At 34.5% G+C, this 20,504-nt stretch overlaps 1 protein-coding gene across 1 annotated transcript in view; it reads right to left on the bottom strand.

The window, feature by feature from the left end:
* Positions 1 to 19,314, bottom strand: part of ABI3BP (ABI family member 3 binding protein) — a 138,596-nt gene extending 119,282 nt beyond the window's left edge. Inside the window, exon 1 of the mRNA XM_087937347.1 lies at positions 19,124 to 19,314. Within this exon, the coding sequence (XP_087793473.1) occupies positions 19,124 to 19,202 (79 nt within the window). The 5' untranslated portion in view covers positions 19,203 to 19,314. The remainder of the gene's footprint in view (positions 1 to 19,123) is intronic.
* Positions 19,315 to 20,504: the final 1,190 nt, after the last annotated feature.

Here is a 20,504-nt window from a genome sequence, read left to right on the forward strand (position 1 = left end):
TCCAAATTAATGTTCATTATGTTGATGAAACTAACTATCTCATCCTCTGCTGTCCCTGTCTCCTTTTGCTTTCAATCTTTCCCAACATCAGGATTTCCATTGATTCATCTTTTGTCATTTTCTCATCATTGGGGGCAATATGCTGACTCTGTCAATATCCTGTAAAGCACTATGAAGCGGTATATAAGTCTAAGTGCTATTGCTATTACTATTTGGAGTCCAGAGTATTTGAGTTTCAGCTTCAGTATCTGTACTTCCAAAGAGCAGTCAAGGTTGATTTCCTTTAGGATTGACTAATTTCCTCTCCTTGCACCAACTCTTTGGCATTCAACCTTCTGTATGATCCTACTGTCACAGCCATACAAAAAGAAAATCTATCCTCAAATTAAGACAATCATATGATCATACAGAAGATTATACTCAACTCTTGTTCCTTTGAAAACAAGGATTTCTCTTTCCAATTCTCATCTCCAATCCTGCTCCCAAATGTTAGATGTTCTCCTACAGTAGCTATAATTATCTGTCATTGACTACCTGTAGCATCTAATGCCTGAGAAAAAAGCCTTACCAACAATGCAAGATTCTAATAGTAGGCCATATATTGTAAACAAATCTGATATAATTTTGAGGAATGAATTTAGTTCATAATTTCAACTAAAGCGAATTTATTTACAAGCTTCTTTGAATTTCATTAAATGATACAACAAATATTTTGGCTAATTCTGGTGTAATTCCTCATCCAAAACACAACTGTTTTCTGGCACATTGCAATTTGTTCCATTTACTTATGAGAAAGTATGTTCTGGCACATTTTTAATACATGTTTGTAGTGTTGGAAACTGTGACACTGGTGTTATGTAACAAAGAAGAACAACATTATACACTGAGATTCAAGTCATGCATTGTCTAGTGTGTGAAACAAATGCCACATGGCAGGGCACCATGTCAGAAATTGGTGTTTAATTGGAAAATGAGGCCATTATCAAGGAAAAATCTGGAGCTGTTTGAAGCAGAATTTAAACGGTCTAAAATGGTACATTTTAAAAAAAAATCTGTATTTTACAAGAAATATGGTTATTATTTTAAATGTGTTTCACAAATTGTATCATACTGTAGGTGAGGCTGGCAATGTCTTTGTTCAAGACCTCTGTCTTCTCTTCAGTCTCAAAATGCAAAATCTTAACTAACAGACCTCCTTATTTCTAATCTGAATCTGTACATTGTGCTGGAAGACAAGTATCTACCTAGATTATCATATCAGTCTGTCTGAAATGACTCATACTATTGATTGCCTCAATTATGTAGTTAGAATTTTGTGTTGGAATTTTACTTAAAGCAGAGAATCTGTTTATTTCTTTTTTTAGCTTGCATAATGCTAATCAGTGACCATAATAAAGAAGTAACAGCATTATTGGATTGAAAATATACTGGCTCTTAGTCCTTCAGTTCACCAATGATTTCTATTGAAGAACAACCTTGATGGAAAGTTTGTGCTATTAATTATTTTTATGGTATGATTTAAATATTTAGATAGTTCTAAAGGCAAATGTGTTTAAGTAGCAAATACTTCTAATAACTGAGAATCATAAAATATTGTCTACATGGAGGCCTAGATTTAAACCAGACTTATACCAGAATCATAAGGGGATGTGGTACACAATGGCTTCATGACGCTGGAACTGCCAGCCAGAAATGATCTGCAGTCCAGCAGTTTGAGCCCAGACAAGGTACACTCCCACCACTTACTCCTTGGCTCCTGCTCACCCAACAGTTCAAAAGCATGCAATATACAAGGAGATAAATGGGTACCACTTCAGTGGGAAAACCTATCTGCATTCATACGTGTGGAGACCAGAAGTTGGCATTGGACCTGGCCAGAGATGAGGCAAAGCAACATGAGGCAAAACAAGGCAAGGTAAGACCGGAGCAGGAGCCTGGAAGAGCCAGCAAGCCTAGCATGGCTAGTCAGCTGGTGTAACCTACTTTTCCTCCTTCAATGCACCAAGGATAGCCAAGCAAGTCCTGAATAGAATGAACTGGATTTGGATAACAGAAAATAGTGAGGGAATTTAGCAATCATAAAATAAGAAAGAATTTTGTAAATGTACTCATTTTTGCTGCAAAGGAAATTGGACACTCCTTCCTTTCTTCCTTCTCTCCTTCTTTCCTTCCTTTATATTTATATCAAAAGTATCTAATCTCAGATCATGTAATATTCCCTCCCTCCACATTTAAAATTTTAAGATCAAGACAGTTTTATAATCATATGTTATGACATATTAGATTATGCTTGGTGATAGGAATTTATTGAATATGAATAAATCTTGATACAATAATTAAATCCGATAATTCAGCGTTTAGTCAATACTAAAAGAACAAGTAGCAAGATAAATTGTTGTTTGGTGATTGTCATTATTTTAAAGTTATCTAATCAAAACATGTTTTCTACCCTGACAAATGTATAATCTAACCATAAACAATAATAAAGACAACTGAAAGACAAAGAAGACAAACATTTACCCTTAACCTTACTGCAAGAGCCCACCAGAAGACAATGTTGACCAAGCTAGCAAGACTGTGGCTAGTTCTAATTATCAAAAGCTGTTGAGAGAACAGTCTTTTTAACCCCTCAACTTTTGTTGCCCACTTAAAGGGAAAGTTTTTGCCTTGCAATTTTTTCAAGGACCATGCTCTCTTTCCACAAGATAACTCTTATAAATCTGCATATGTTAATATTTGTTTTTTTAAAGTCATGAAAAGACTATTTCCTCTTCATTATTTTTCATGTTTGACATGTTGAGGTATTCAATTTGATATTAAAATATAAACCCAAACTCTTCTACTTTTACTTCTTATGTAATAACAGTGCCTATGAACTGTGATTTTCAGTGAACAGTATTATACCTTTCTAGATTTGATGGAAAGTGCCATACTGTATATAGAAGTATGGCACAATGATATTTTGCCATTCAGGCAAAAGAGATATAAAACAGGCATAAATAGAGTTATGTGCAAATACTGAATCTAAAGCTGTGCTCTTAACTTGAACATACCTTATTCTCTAAGGTCACCTATTTTTATTTAGGCGATATATCAATTTCTCTCTTGCCAACTTTCTTTCTGCTTCCTTTAACCAGCTGTGTTTATTGTCACATTCCCATAACTGAACAACTTTTCTCAGTTGTTAGTGTTAATGTGTGAACATTTCATATTATCATATTAATATACCCAAAGATTAGTTCACAGGTATGTGTAGCTAGCCAGAATGCCAAAAGAATGAAGTGTACATTGTGACTTCAGGATGCAAGCTTTGTCCATTCGTGCTTGTGTCACAGTGTTGCATACAAATTTGCATAGGGATAAAGCATTGGAATGTTCTTATGTGCTTGTAATAACTTTTTTTTAGCTTCCGCTATACATGCTCATTAATAACCTGAAACCTTGGGATACAACTCTCAAAAAGCAACCATTTCTGAGCATATGATTAATCATAACTAGGTTATCTGAGGAACACTCTCATCCCAATGAGATTAACACATTCCACTTCTTCTGGCAGAAGAGGAATACTGTGGAGGGTCCAAGAATTCCAGCTGGTAAGGTTCAGGAGAAGGGCCTTTTCTGATGTGGCCCTCACCCTCTGAACTATTGTACTCCTCTAGGTGAGATCTGCTCTCACCCTCTTGGCCTTGCAGAAGAGCTTCAAACTTGGCTCTGCCAATTGGCCTGGAGGTTCAGTAGGTGCCTTTCTGCATTGGACGTAATTAATAGACTAGAAAGAAAATCCCACCTCCAGCCCATGATTTTAAACTAATTTTATTTTTGTTCATTTTAATATATATTGTTAATATTTTTGTGTCTGGTTTTACGTAAGCTATATAAATGTTGTAAGCTACCCTGGATGTTGTAAGCTACCCAGGGTCAGTTGACAGTTAGATATGTGGCATATAAACAAACAAACCATACTAGCTCAAATAAAGCTAAAATGATGAGAACTGCTATTTCAATATAATTTACTGTAAGAATAAGTTACTAGTGTGTATGTTTAAAATGAGACCAAATAAATTTTAAGTCATATTGTAAACATTTCATGAAAGAAAAATGCCTTTCTGAGAAGTATCCATTTGTCTTAATTACATTGTAAGAGATGAATTAATAGCTTTCTACTAAGACAGAATTTAAATTGCACCAAACAAAGTGAGATTAGTAAAATTGCAGTTGAAGATTTGAGACAATGGACTAAGTCATGAACAGTGAAATATTGCACCTGTTTTGCCTAAGTCCATAAAAGGAGTAGCAAGCTGCCCTGAAGGCATTCAATGTCTGCAGAAGACTAGCTCTTGAAAGTTAACATTTAATACTTCCACATGTGAATTTTTTCCTGTCATTGCTTGCTATCTGGTTTAACCAAGAAGTAATGGCTGCTTCTGCTATTCTTGATCATTCTCTCTGCCATGTGTAGACTCCCCCTTTTTCCCTTCATACAATATGGTATCTTGCAACAAGATCAAATCATAACCTCCTAAAATAAGAATATCTTAATAAATCCATTTGGTTGTGATAAAGGAAGATTGTTTATAAAAATTATAAAAAAATAACTGCAGTAGTGTCAGGACTATATGGCAGTATAGTTCTAAAGCTGTACATAGAGCCAGTATGGTCTAGGGTTAAGACATCAGGATAGAAAGTAGAAGAGCATGAGTTTTACTCCTGCCTTAGCCATGAAAGCCAGATGGGTGACCTTAGGCCAGTTACTCTCTCTCTCAGTTCAATTTTCCTCTCTCCATTCAATTTTCCTCACAGACCTGTTGTTGTGAGAAAAATAAGAGGAGGAAGGTATGTTGGATATGCTCCCTGTCTTGAATTATTTGTAAAAATAATAAAGTCAGATAGAAACAAATAAAAATATACAGGGCAAATATACATGTTCCGGGATAATGTTGCAGGATTCAGACTGGTTCGGTCCCCGGGACTAGACATCTAGTCTTTTGAGTTTTCATACTTGTGTTGAAGGTTGGGTTCCAGGAGGAGTCAGAAAGCTTGGAAGTCTAAACCTCTGATCCTGGTGACTGATCCAGATTGGATCCTGCAATAAAAATATACCTTCTGGTTGTAGGTTTGGTAATATAGGGCTCAATCTGCACTAAAAAGTCATTGTAAGCAGTGGAAGAGGAAAGTGTGAATAAAGGGAAGGAAGGTGTAAGCAATGCACATAGTCAGGAAACCTGGCTATAAAGAAAGAAGTCCAGTCAATCCCTCATATTCTTGTGGTATGTGTAGCAGATCGTTTAGTCTCTGAAGATATCAGTCACAGCTGTCAGTGAAACATAAGAAAATCTGTGTTTCTCAACCTTGGTAGCTTGAACATGTGTGACTGGCTGGGAGAATTGTAGATGTTGAGTCCACACATCTTCTAGTTGACAAGATTGAGAATCATTGCTCTAGTGTCAAACTCACAGGGCGCGGGCCAGATGCATCATGTGCTGGCCCTGCCCCTGCAGAGAGGAAACAAGTTCCATACATCATGTGACAACAATGTGACGACGTGAGTTTGACACCCCTGCTCTATACCATGGTCACCATTGTTTACATAGTCAGATTGTTAAGATAATTTATTCAAAGGCACAATAGATTTCATTCTATTTTTAAAATTTCTATTACAAAAGATCATTTAAATAGCATAAGATGTGATTATAATGAAAATGAAGAAGGAAGATAATAAAGAGTACAGATATTCTGTGATTCATTTAAAGTTCTGACTGGTTAAATAAGTTAATATAAAGTTCTTACTGGTTATAAGATATGAAACATTACCTAAAATGAGTTGGGAAAGTGTAAGAAAGAGTTGAACTACATTTGTTGCTCGTGGAACAGTTTTAACATAATAGTCTTAGACTGTACTGTCAGAAATGAGCATAATACACCACAGATAAATATCTTTAAGCTCATTCACTACAAACAGAAGGATTACATTTCCTTTAATAGCACTGATGGTAAGGAAAATAATAGTATGCTGTTCCATAAGCATAAAACATCTGCAGTCTTCTAAAATCCAACTTGTTTAATCTTGTTTTCATAGATAGGATTTTATTGTACTTATTCTGTAACATTGGCAAGTTGAGTCATGTATATTTGTTTCATTCTGTTCCAAGTTTAATTCAGGTATCTTAGCTCTTTGTCCTCTTTGTCAGATAAAACCTTAGCTTGCCATCTGATCCACATTTCTAATCCCCTCAGAGAAACCATTTTAAATCAGAGGTATTAGTAATACTGCATTGTTGGAAAGTATTCAATGAGGTAACCTTGTAAGACAGCTGGAAGGTTAATAAAATGTAAGACATGACCTAAAATGTGGCACTTGTTTTTATTCTTATTATACTATTCAATACTTGTAATAACAGTGTTTCTTTATATTACATTTTGGCCTCACAACTACATTGTCCTTTTTGTCTGATTTAGAGAGTATTTTAAATGGAATGCAAACAAGGACATATTCACAAGTATCACTTAGCCCATCACCACTATTCCAGGAGTGCAAGAACAGGCTGATACTAGGCTATCATGAAGAAATGCCTTAAGAATAAGCATCCCCAAACCATCTGCCTAAATAACAATTTAATTCAAATAGTGATCTAGTTTCTTAGTTTTGTGAACAAATGTAAATCTAACAGGTGTTTTAATAATAGTGACTCGATAAAACTGCACAGCGTTTTTCAGAGTTTCATGGTTCTAAAAACTGAAAATAACAACTACTTCAAAAATCACGATACCACAAAATGGGAAAGCAGTTAAAGATGTACACTTTTATTTAAAGTTAATATATTCGGATGATAACACAAAAGTAGAGTGAACTCTGATTTGTACCCTGATAATAATAGTGGCAAAGGGACCCTTGCAGTATTGAGTCATATGCCCTTGACTTTACTTTTGCCAGCAGGTTCCTGTAAACACTGTATTTACAGAAATGTCACCAAGAGGTCTAAAGGGTACTTCTATTTCAAGCTCACTCAGACGAAATTCACATTGGGAATAGGGAAAGGATGAGTTCCACCTTCTATCATTCAGGTTAAAAGGTCAACATTTTTCTTTCTGAGGTTGCTCATTTTCTAGAATACTTCTGCTACCCTTAGAAACTTGAGTTCTGGGCACCTAACAGTATGAAATAATATTTATATACCTTATATACTTAGTCTAACATTATCTGGTTAGGACATGTGTCATATACCTATTCTGGTTAGAAAAAAATGTAAAAATAATTCAAGAATTGTTCTAGAGAAGGAATGGACAAGAGCCTGCACTTAACAGTTTAACACAGGCAAATGTCACAGTTGGTATGGTCATACTATTATCATAGACACTTTTTAATTGGAGGTAGGGAGATTTAGACAGCTATTTTTTCATTATGTAAAATATAGACTTTATATATTTCCAAAACGTCTTTGAATATTGGTATTTATATGTTTCTTTCAATCTCAAAATTGTGGGAAAGAATGCTCCAAACTTTAGCAATTGAGGTCAGATGATGTTCCAACATAAAGGTCTTTGAGGCCTCATGAAGACTAGGGCCTCAAGTTGTTCATTTTTGTACTAGAAGAATACTTTCCACTTATAACCCTGATTTTATTCCACAGAACGGTAGGCTTTTCAGTTCAATAATAACTAGCAAAAATAACTTTTGGTACTAAAATACAGGAAACAGGAAGCAGTACACAATGATCATGTTATTTAATCTAGGTGGGAATGGTCACAATAAATCATTTGGAGTCAGGCAGTCTTTAAATATAAGAACAATAATAAAAAATAATGGCTACAAATTAAAAATGAAGTTAGACAATTCCACCTGAGCATTTGCTTGGAAAATATCTAACAATGACCCTTGTATTACCAATTATGAAAGGCTTTCATAAAGAAGAAAATAAGATGTTGAATAAAATATTTAACTTTGTGTTAGGTTTTTGGCTTTTGAAAAGACAGAAGCGATAAGGAAGACCTCAGATGAATTTAAGAAAAGAAAAATAAAAGATATTTCAAGAGAAAGAATGATTAGCCATCAGGTATATTTTACTGGGGAAAATTGGTAAAGATGATGATGACATTCAAGCAATTCAAGAAAGGCAAGGGTCTTTTCACTTGGAGTAGAGAAGGATAACTCAGGAAAAACAAATGTTGCAGAAAAACAAACTCACATTCAAGTGGGCAATTACAAACTGAGTCAGAAGATATTACCTAAGAACTAGAAATTCTAAAAAGAGATAGCCTTCCCTCAAACCCCCCCAACACTATGAAGTAAATAACAATGTCCAAAGGGCATATGTATGTAGTCTTTTGTGTGACGAGATAATATGTCCCCATGTGTGCAATTTCTTTTTACAGACTAATCATACATGTTATATTTCTCTGAGTATTGTGTGCATATATCAGAAACCTCAGTGGCGCAGTGGTTAGAGTGGAGTACTGCAAGCTACTCCTACTGCCATTTGGCAGATCGAATCCGACCAGGCTCGAGGTTGACTCAGCCTTCCATCCTTCCTAGATGGGTAAAATGAGGACCCAGATTGTTGGGGGCAATATGCTGACTCTGTAAACCACTTTGAGAGGGCTCTAAAGCACTATAAAGTGGTTTATAAGTCTAAGTGTTATTGCTATTACTATATGTGACTGTTTCTATGCAAATATGTGTATGGAAAGGTTTAACCAGAAAAGGTGTACATATGTAGCCTCTGATTATGTATGTATGTTTTTCTGCTCTTGTGTTGCATCTTTATCTTTGTCTACAGGTAGTATTTGATGAAAAATCACTTGTTCAGTGACCATTTGAAGTCTGATGCCACTGAACAAATGGTACTTATGACTAGTTTTCAAAGTTCTGACTCACCTGGTAACTCCTGCCCCACCCCCAGTCACATATTCACAATCTGAGCATCTGGGAACTTCAGTAGTTTGTGCTTACAATAGTTGCAGGATCTTACAGTCATGTAATCTTCATTTGCAACCTTCTTTGCTGGTATTTCTGGTCTCCTGTCATGTGGTGTGCCTCAATATTTGTGTAAATACGTACATGCAACATATGGTCTGTATCACATGACTTTTAGAAAAATAAAAAGGAATTTGCAGTGGATCATTCAGAAACTACCACCCAATTGCTTGTCTCTTTGGTATACAATATACTGGAATATTTTTTTTTCTGGAATTCTTTTCTCCAGAGCACCAAACCAGCTATGGCCCATTTTTCAATTTGTTCTTTTTTCTACCAGTTTCTTCCACCATATAAAATTTAGTCCCATTCCAGCCAGTTTTTGCAGGTCTACCCTGCACATGGAAAAATAGAATTCCAAACTCCCTTAGATAATTTTACATAAATTAATATCTTTTATATAAAACTGTTATAAAAGAGCTATTTCCAAAATGCACACACTGTACATACTTTTAAAAAGTGGTTGGCTTTTCCTGATTTCTAAAGTATGTTTTTATAAAACATTTAGACAACCTTTACTATGAGCAATGTGAGTCATATTATGATTACATTAGAACTTCAAAAATTCTAGCTGTTCATAATTGGAGAATTCCATGCTAGCAGAGGAGCACTTGCTTGTCAGTACAGATTTTGCAGAAGGAAATACTAAATAAACATATGCAGATACATTAAGAAAAAATATTTTGAAGAAGAGTGCTCAGAAACAGAGATCTCTCTTGTTCAATCCTGTGTAAGGAAGTTCACTCCTTCCTTTGGTAATTGGTGTTATTATTGAAGTGTTCTCACTATTCCAAATGTGCTTTTTCAAAAGGCAACTGGACTTTCTTTGTTTTTTCTTGGAGAACTTTTTGCTTCTCATCCAAGAAGTTTCTTTAGTGCTGACTGAATGAGAAGTGAAATGCCTTCAAGGAAAAAAACAAAGAAAACCTAGTTGCTTTTGAAAAAGAACTTTAGGACAACCATGGATGACTGAAAATTTACATAGGCAATTGCTCTCACTAGTCATTCAGTTCATTCCAAAATTGATCAGAATGGAACTAAATTTTTATATAGTAGATTACATTCAGTTAGAATCTTCCTTCCTACAACATCAATGCATTATTTTGTGTTCTGCACTCTAAACAAAAATATTCCCTTTACTTTTTTCTATGCTTTGTACTGTACTTTCAGATATTTAAATATTAATATATTCTTCCTCAGTCCACTGGAGTTCCTTCAAATTTTCTTTTAGAGAACTTGATAGTGTCTGAGCATCACTTATTCTCTTCTTGATTTATTCTTTTGTAGTTCTGAGAACTGGATACATTATTCCAGGGTGGATAGTCTTATTAGAACAGAATCATATGAAATGATTACTTCCAGTGATTTCAAAACTATACTTTTTAAAATTGAATCCTAAAATTATATTTGACGTTTTGCATCCAAAATACTGTCAATTCATTCTCAGTTTGTAATTAACTACTCTTCAAGATCTATTGCACAAATATGGTTACCAGGCAAGTTTTCACAATCAATTTCTATAATATTATTTTGAGAACATACCCATCATTTTCAAGGAAACATAAGGGACAAGCTTGAAATCCTGAACATTACATTAGTGATAGAAAACTAGAGTAATTTTTGAGTAAAATCAAAGAATTTTTAAGCATGAATGTGAAAAAATCAAGAAACAGTAAAAGTAGAAATCTGGATGTCAGAAAAATGTGGAAATAGCCAAGACAGAACCTAAGGCCAAAAAGGACAAAGATCTCAGGAAGAATTTTTTAAAAAAATTCAGAACATTGTTAGATGAGACTGGAGACAGCACTACAACATCAGTAAAGACAACAAAGATGGAAACATGTATAGAAGAACAGGGAAAATCTTCCAAAAGAACTCCAAACTGAGAAGGAAATTCTAGCCTTGAGTTGGTATGCAAAACATCACCAGTGAGCAAATAATAATTGATTCAAAGATTTTAAAAGTTGGAAATATTCTCTGTAGTAGAGATATCACATCGACTACAGTAGGAGTGTCCCATTCCAAGATACCTTAAAGATATTTCTTACTTGTAAGGACCTATAAATGAACCACCACCCTCGGCCTTACACAAAATGGTCAAAACATGACTCTGCAGCCTTGCAGGGGGGCGCATAGAGGACCATGTAGCTGACTGGCCCCATAGGAACCCACGCTTTATTAATCCTAAATGCCTATCTTGGAATTTTTACCTTTTGAAATAAATATATAAACAAATAGTACTTACAGATGAAGTTAAATCAATACTATTGTCATTACATTAATGATAATGAAATATCAGAAATATGGCAAGCAATGGAAAAAGCAATAGATGAAGAATCATACTGTGCCAGCTGATCTGAGAAGAACACAGTGCCTACCAGACTGGAAGAGACTTGTCCCTATCTATAATGCCAACATCAAAGAAAAAAGATTTAACAGAATGTGCAAACTGTTATACAATATCTTTAATTTACAAATGGATCACAGAAAAAAATGAGTTCTCATTCAAGACACTATGACTTGACTCACATTATTATTGTTTAGATATACCATGCAATAACCTAGATTCCTTGAAAAATCTATAATAGGAAAGGTGGAGTGATAGAGAAGACAAGATGTATGGATTCAGAACAGTGATATATGTGCTGTGGGAAGACCGAAAGCCAAGCTGAGGAGAGAAGTTTGCAACTTCTCACCCTAGAGAAGTTCTACCTGTGTGGTTGCTAAAGATTAACCCTGACTAATGGCACATAATCCATCAATATAGAATATGACTATACCAAGTATGTTAAGTACAAGTTTTATCATCATCAGTTTCCAATTATTTATCCAAATCATCCAGATTAAACTATATCATCAGTTTATGGTATATCATCCATATTTCAATTAATGTTTGTTTTCTGGGAAAAAAAAAATCTATGCCTCCTTATTCATCCCATGACCCTACCAAGACAAAAAGCATTTGGTTTAATTCTCCTTTGCAGCTATTATTGACCTAGCAGCTTCAACCTCTTAATTTGCAAACATTCTTTTTTTATATTTCTTAATGTTTCCTATTGTCCAAGAAATCTATTTTGATCACAGTGAATTACCGTGACATTCCTTTCAATTAGTGTATTGTTATAACATTCTAAAAACTTTGATGAACGTAGCTTCTTAATTTGAAAAAATGTCATCTATTGTATTGTATATCAAAACAACCTTGGAGAAAGTTACATCATATCCTTATTAATGCTTCTTTCTTTGGATTATCTGAATTTCTGATTGATTGATTTTATCATGATTAAATTATCTATGTGGTAGCTAAAAATAAATATAACTCAGATTTAACAGATTTAACAGATAATCAGAGTTGGAAGGGAACTTGTAGGTCATCTAGACCAACCAAGCGGGAGACCTACAGCATTTCTGACAAATGGCAGTCCAATCACTTCTTGAAAGTCTAAATGATGACGCTCCCACAACTTCCGGGGCAAGCTGTTCCTTTGCTTGATTGTTCTCACTTTCAGAAAGTTTCTCCTTATTTCCAGGCGAAATCTCTCCTTGTTCAGTTTCCATCCATTATTCCTTGTCTGGCCTACAGGTGCTTTAGAAAATAGCTTGCTCCTTCCTCTCTGTGGCAGCCCCTCAAATATTGGAAGACTGGCATCATGTCTCCCCTGGTCCTTCTCTTTACTAGAGTAGCCATCCTGTAACTGTTCTTAATATGTTTTAGTCTTCAGTCCCCTAATCATCCTGGTTGCTCTTCTCTGTACTTTTTCTAGAGTCTCGACATCTTTTTTATAATGTGGTGACCAAAACTGGATGCAGTACTCTAGGTGTGGTCTTATTAAGGCTTTATAGAGTGGTATTAGTACCTCACTTGATCTTGATTGTATCCCTCTGTTAATGCAATTTAGGATTGCATTAGCTTTTTTTGTGGCTACTGCATACTACTGGCTCATTTTTAGCTGGTTGTCCACTAAGATTCCAAGATCCCTCTCACAATTAGTATTCCATCATGCCTCATGAACACTACATGGTAAATGTTGCACCATTGCTAAAGGAGAGTTTAGACTGTCATATTTAAAATATCATTTATGCCATTTACTCTGTCTTCCATGCCTGGTTCCATACTAAAGCATTCATAACATACTCCAAGGTATCCATTATGTACATTAGCCTCTGTTAAAAAGCAAGTAAGCATACAAAAATGTCAGCACTTACAGGTACAATTCTAATAAAAGTATGGAATTCATGATTAACTTTTTAAATTGCTATTTAACAGATGTACCTGGGCAATTTGGTTGAACTCAAAGCTAAGCAGACAAAACCAGTAGGAAATCTCAGAGAAATAATTTAGACTGAGGGAGTGAGGGCAGTAGGATGGACAACATCCTGGAAGAAGGCAATAGCAAATCAGCTCCATGAATCTATACCTAGAAGCTGAGCTTGATTCTAAGAAGATTTGAATGTCTGTAGTGTCCAAGTTGTTAGTAAAATATATATTTGAAATAGCCCATAGGTAATATTTATATAGACAACATGGTCATAGTTCACATAATCCAGTGAAGAAACTAAATAAAATGTCTCCAGATTTCTGCAAATTATTGTGAATCTTTTTGTTGTTGTTGTTGAATGAATGAAGTATAAACTGTTATTGATAATCACACAAATTACTAATGGATAGGAACACATACACCAAGTAAGCTTACTATTAGTATTGTATATTTTAGAACAATTGGATACTGCAATCCTGAATCTGTTTATAGATAAGCATCTAGGAACACTTGGGAATGATTTTTGCATAATTATCCATAAGATCACATTGTATAAGCAGCATAATTGACAGACAGTAGGAGTTCTTGTGGATTGTTCACTCTGCACATATATAGAAATTCATAAACACTTGCTGGCTTCAGTCCATCAGCCTTTATTATATAGGCTATACCAGTGGTGGCTAATCTTTTTGGCATTGAGTGTTGAAGTGGGAGTGCGCGTGCATGTTAGTGCACCGAAAACCAGAAAAGCAGCTCCCCGATGCACATATGTGGTAGCACTGGAAACTGGAGCTTAGTTTCTCAGCACGCTCATGCATGCTGGCCACCTGGTCTTCCAGTTTCTAACACACATGCATGTGCATAGACCAGCTGGCCAGCATGCATGTGCATTCCATAACCCAGAAGAGCAACAGGCAACAGCTGGCGTGTCAGGAGAGATGGCTTTTTGTGCCATTCTGGCACACATAGCATAGGTTCGCCATCACAGGGCTATACCCATAAAACTAGATAAACAAAATTGCTGCCTTTACAGGAAGGTGGAATCTATCACTTTGGAGGTTGCTGTAGTGAAAGCACAGAGGTAAGTCAGATGCAGCAATAAGAGAAAAAAAGGAAGGGCAAAAGAACCCTGTTCTGGCAAGTAAGGATAGTTGTTGGAAAATCATGCTGTTTTTCTTTTTAGAAAAGTTCCACACTTATTGCAAATGGGAAAAATGTTCATTGATTAAAAAGGGAGTGGGACAACAGAAGTTGTCTTAAGTGAAGTGACAATGAAAGTTAATAGAAGAAATGAATTGCTATTCCTTCATAAGTCTTAAAAAATAAAACTGGTTTATGAGTTATGGTTTGTCCTGTTCTGTCCTGTCCTGTCCTGTCCTGTTCAGCAGCAATGGGCTATTGAGAGCCTTTCCTTCAATGAGACAGTTGGAATGCTGAAAGCCACCAATTTCTGACATTTCTATGTTAATTCCATTTTTTTTAGTAAAGATGGTGTTGAATTTCTGATGGAAAACATTATGTCCAATTGCTTTAATAGAACCTAAGCGGGTATCACCAATTTAAAGGCCTGTCGAGAAGAAATATTTAACAAATAGCTAGTATCTCTGTAGCTATTTAATCTATGAGGCTATTTAACAAATAGCTGGTACCTATGTATTGAAGACATCTCTTGACACAGGCAGAAGAAAATGTATGGCTGAGGACTTAAACAATCAGGTATATATGATTTGATCTCAATTCTGAAGTCCTGATTTGAGTTTATTTATTCACAATAGAAAATCTATTTTTTATATAACAATGCTTTTTCTTTTCCTAATTTGATCACAGTATGGATTCATTATTCAATATAACATGTGTTAAATGCCTAATTAAGTTAAATGCCTAATTAAAGTACTTTACTTATTTTTATTAACTACTGAAATTATTTTTGTTTATTTGCTATGCTGCTGTGGATTTATAATTTATCTCACAACATTCAATTTTATACAGGTAGTGCTCAACTTACAACAATTCAGTTCAACGACACTGAAAAAGGTGACCTATGACTGTTTTTCACCCTTACAACCATTTTTACAACCCCATGGTCACATGACCCAAATTCAGACACTTGGTAACTAATTCATATTTATGATACTTGCAATGTCCTGGAATCATGTTGCCTTTTGCAACTTCTGACAAGCAAAGTCAATAGGGAAGCTGGATTCACTTAACTTTACTAACATAAGAACTGCAATGATGCAAAGATCATAAAATGGGGAAAAATTCACTTAACAACAGAAATTTTGCTCTCAGTTGTGGTCATGATTCAAGAACTACCTGTAAGTTGCATTTTTAAAAGAAAAATAAATGTATTCATATTTTAAACTTAATTGTATGTAATTTTGAGTCATAAAATTAATCAGTTAATAAACAATGTTCAATCCAGCATTTCCTTTTACCTAATACAATTCCATATAACATTGCATAGTATTTGATATACTAATATGTCTTTTGGTATTCTTAGGGATTTATTCCTTAGGAACATGAGAATCAATAAAACTTCTGAATAGATGAGAACTGAATTGCGGTTTTGCTAAACTTGAGAAACACTTAAAAATGTCAACAACTAAAAAATGGAATAGTAAATGCATACCACAAACATTAGACAATGCAGCTCTGTTCCCATTTTAAATGTCTTACAGATATGTACATCATCTAGCCACATTTACTTGTGCCCAGCCATTAATATTTCATGTGAAATGGAAATTAAAATAAATATTACTAACAGTATTGTTATTCCTTGTCTGCAGCTACACGGGCACATCTATGTATACACTCCATTTCATATAACAGACAGCTTAATTTTTAAATATCTGCAGCTATTGCAGGATGCTTCTGGCATTACTTGTCTGTCAATGTTTATCTGAAATAAGTTTACATATACAGCAATCATTTCCTAAAATATTTGAAGGACTGAAGCTAGCACCATGCTCAAAGTATAGAAAACTGTTTCCTAACTCTTTCTGGAATATCCACATGAACAATCAATATTGTATAGATACACAGGTATTCCAGAAAGTGTTTGGAAAGAAGCCTATGGCCTTAAAAAGACATGTTGACCTGTGTAAAAATGTCATGTTTTTAAACACTTAAAGAAAGATATAATATAGAAAATAAGGCAAGCGACTTTTGAGTTTGATCTGAAATTCTAAAGTGCATACAGTAAATGGAATAGATTTTGTTTGATCCACTCATTTGGGCAATCATGCTACATTTACCTCTGTTTTTATTTTTGGCATATTCAAATTAATATTTCATGTATGTCAGTTTAATTAGAGATGAGGATCTGGACAGGGTCTTGCTAGTTAAGAAACCATAAAATGTCAAAGGCAGAAATAGCAAGGAGTTTCAGATTAATACACTTATCTTTAAAATAAGGTTATAAGAAACTGTATTTACATACTTCTACTATAGATGTATCAAAAATCCTATTTGTGGCATTACAGGTAGTCCTCAACTTACAACCAGTCATTTAGAGACTGTTCAAAATTTCAATAGACCTACAATTCCTGAGGGTTACTTATGGCCTGGATTCAAAGTTCTGATATTGCCCACCATGGTCACATGACTGCACTACAGTTGTTGAGCAGCCAGGTTGCATTTATGGCCACGTACAGCATCTTTCAGTTATGGACCACATTTTATGATGGGTTTGCTGAAAACCGATATTTATTTCTGTTTTTTTTTTTCATGAACTTTTGGTTTGCTTAATGACTGCCACATTTATGTAATGACCACTACGTTCACTTGATGACTGCTACAAGAAGGTCATAAAGTTGGGTCGGTGTGTGATCGACCATTTTATGACATCACAAATTATGACCATGATGAGAGCCTTATATTTCTAGTCACATTTGTTCTTCAGGTGGTGATTTGATATAACTGTTTAATCTCTTTTGATTGATTCTATAAGTACCAAACAAATTTTAGGTAACCACTACAGAAAATACTATTTCCCTACTAACATTTTCAAGTTGAAATTTCTTTGGAGTGAAATGTGATATGAAAAAATGGCAGCATTTCAAAAGGTAAAGCCTTTGTATTGATGGTTTAAGAATAGCACATTTGTTATAAACAGTTTTTATACTAAATCCAAGTAATTAACATCCAAACATCTTACTGGTTTTCTATTTCTATTACATTTCTTTTGCTTGGTAAAAAAAAAAAGGATTTTTTTCCTCTTCTTGTACCAAGGAATTCTTCCCTTCCCTTCCCTTCCCTTCCCTTCCCTTCCTTTTTTGTACTGGGAAAAGGACATCTACATTCATAACTTAATGCCAGGAATAAAATTCACTGAAATGATTAAGTCTACCCAAAAATAACTTTGGCACCTCTTAGCATTATGAACTGATTTCAAAGCACTGCTGTTAGCTGGAATCTTTGTACTATTTTATGAAGACTGTGAATAGAAATGCTACACTGGAAAAAGTAACTTTAGTGTGTTCTTTATTTTTTTTAAATTTAATAATTCAAGAGTTCAAAGAAACAAATGTCATTAAATGTTTAAAATACCTAAAACATTTGAAATACCTAAAAATAAATCTTTGGAATATCTCAGATTGCAATAAGTGCAGTATATTAGAAAGAGCCTCAGACTACAGTTGTACATATTTGGAAAACTAGAATATGTAGATGGTTATTTCTTTCCAAAGTCAAGAATAATTGGAAAAATGAAAAATAGTAATTAGTATTTTCACTTGCCATTTAATTTGAGAAAACATCTGCCTTAATGCATTGGGCCAAAAAGCATTGACACAAAATAAAATATTGTGTCAGAATTCTGCATTCAGATAGTTATGATTATTATCCCATAAAAGAGATAAGGAAGATATATAGAATTATCCACATGTTGTAATGAAAGTACTATACTATTTAACTCAGAAGGTAAACATGTTGCTGCAGTTCCTTTGATAAATACATTACAATTATATGCATTTGATAAAGACTACATTTTGTGTAGGAAGGATATAAGCTTTTCAAATTACAAATAAAAAAAAACACATTGTTTTGTGGGAAAAGGTCATTATTCACCTGACATGAAATAAGTCATACATGCATAATCTTTTCTAACTTAACTTTTTTCCACCCACTGAATAAAAAAATAAAATGTACTTAAGGGATTTCTAGACATACTGGGCGCATTTGTGAAGCATACACTCTATTAAAAAGCATTTCAGCGAAGTCAATAAAAGAATGGGAAGTACCATAGGGTTAAAAAGTACCAATGTATTGGGCAGTTTAATCAAGATTTATAAATATGATATTAATGTTACAGCACAGATTGTTTTCAGTAAGAAGTTTAAAATGTCAGATTAACATATATTTAAAAAAATTAAATGTTTGCATAATTTCTTTCACATTATAAAAAATTGGGTCCAGTGCAATATTCCTTAACACTGCATTTTATAGGCATGCAAGCATACATTTTAATAGATACTAAATACAAGTAATTGAGGAAAACTAGTATTGATGATATACAATAAATCAAATCAGTTTTAAAGTGTTTACAGTGAAGTTGAAAGAACTGAATCCAGAGAATTCAGAGATCATATTACATACTATCCTAAGAAGTAAATGTTTAAAAAAAATAAACAAAACTAGTTTTTCATCTGGTTACAGTGTTCCTTGTTTAGGTCAAGAAATTAAAAAGTATGTTTTATCCTTTCCTTTGTTTATGCAAAGAGTTTTAAATTACTCCATCTGTCTCTGTCTCTCTTATATGTGTTTTTGCAATTTTTACTATTTCATTTCTCCTTCACTGCATTCTTAATCTTTCATATTTTCTGAAAACAAGATTTTGTTATTAAGGCTAAGCATTTCTTCCCTACGAAGTATGAGAACCATTTCTACTTGCCTTTTGGCAATTTCCCAGCATTTCCAAGGATTTGTGCAAAATGTCCACAGAAAAGGAAAAAGACCAATCTTGATATCATACTTCCAAACAAAAAAATCCACTGTTAAAGATGCTGAAGGGTGTGATACAAGGTAATGCAGCTGCAAGGAACTGAGCGGTTCTCTCTGTCACAGAGACAGCTAAACTTTGACAGTTTAGTTTACACTGTGGGAGGAGACAGGGTGACATCATAGCAACTCTCTGGAAAGATAATTTAAATATAATGGTATTACCAATCTCTTGCTTGAAACACAGCACTTGGAGCTCTGATGTGAGATTCCTTCTATAAAATGTGTAGAAGTTTAATTACTTGCATGACTCTAAAAGTTTGCATAAATCCCAAGAACACACTATTTGTATGAACTGGAATAAAAACAGTCTTGAAACACATAAAAGATATTAAAAGCTTGAACTTTTAAATGAATACTTCCGCTTCAACCATAACAACACAAGAGCAAACAATAGATACAAACTCAAGGTTAATCGCACCAAACTTGATTGCAGGAAATACGACTTCAGCAACAGAGTGGTCGATGTCTGGAATACTCTACCTGACTCTGGTTTTTTCCCAAACCCCCAAAACTTTAATCTTAGACTGTCTACTATTGACCTCACCCCTTTCCTAAGAGGTCTGTAGAGGGCATGAATAAGCGCACCAATGTGCCTACCATCCCTGTCTTATTGTTTCTTTTATATATATATATATTATTTTTCTTATATGTATCCATGTATTCATAACTATGTTTTTACTTATACCTATTATCTTGTAAGCAATTGACAAATTTAAAAAAACTAATAATTCTGTTAATTGAGAAATTGGTGGGAAAGATTGAATCTTTCCCCCAGTGAATGGACACTGCTTTCCACGGTTACAGTTGTTTTTATGAGTTCTCCAGTAAAACATTGAATTTTTTTTCTAACAAGCGTTATTGTAAGTGAATCCACAGATTTCCTTATATATTGATTGATAGAATAATGCAAGGATAGACCCTTCCAGCCAGAGGTGGTATTCATCAGGTTCTGACCAGTTCTGGAGAACCGGTAATGGAAATTTTGAGTAGTTTGAAGAACTGGCAAACACCACCTCTAACGGGCCTTGCCCCCATCTATTCTCTGCCTTCCAAGTCTCAGCTGATCGGCTGAATCTTCTTTGGTTGCTCTACACAAGAGAATGGAGCTGGAAAGCAGGTTAGTGAAGTGTGGAGAAAATGGGATCTTGCAGTATCCTTCCCCTGCTACACCCACCAAGCCATGCCCACCAAGCCATGCCCACAGAACCAGTAGTAAAAAAATTTGGCTCCCACCACTGCTTCCAGCTAAGGTGACATGCTGGGGAAATAGC

The sequence above is a fragment of the Pseudonaja textilis genome, chromosome 7 (assembly GCF_049901715.1).
Source record: "Pseudonaja textilis isolate UNSWEBS1 chromosome 7, rPseTex1.2, whole genome shotgun sequence".
NCBI lineage: Eukaryota > Metazoa > Chordata > Lepidosauria > Squamata > Elapidae > Pseudonaja > Pseudonaja textilis.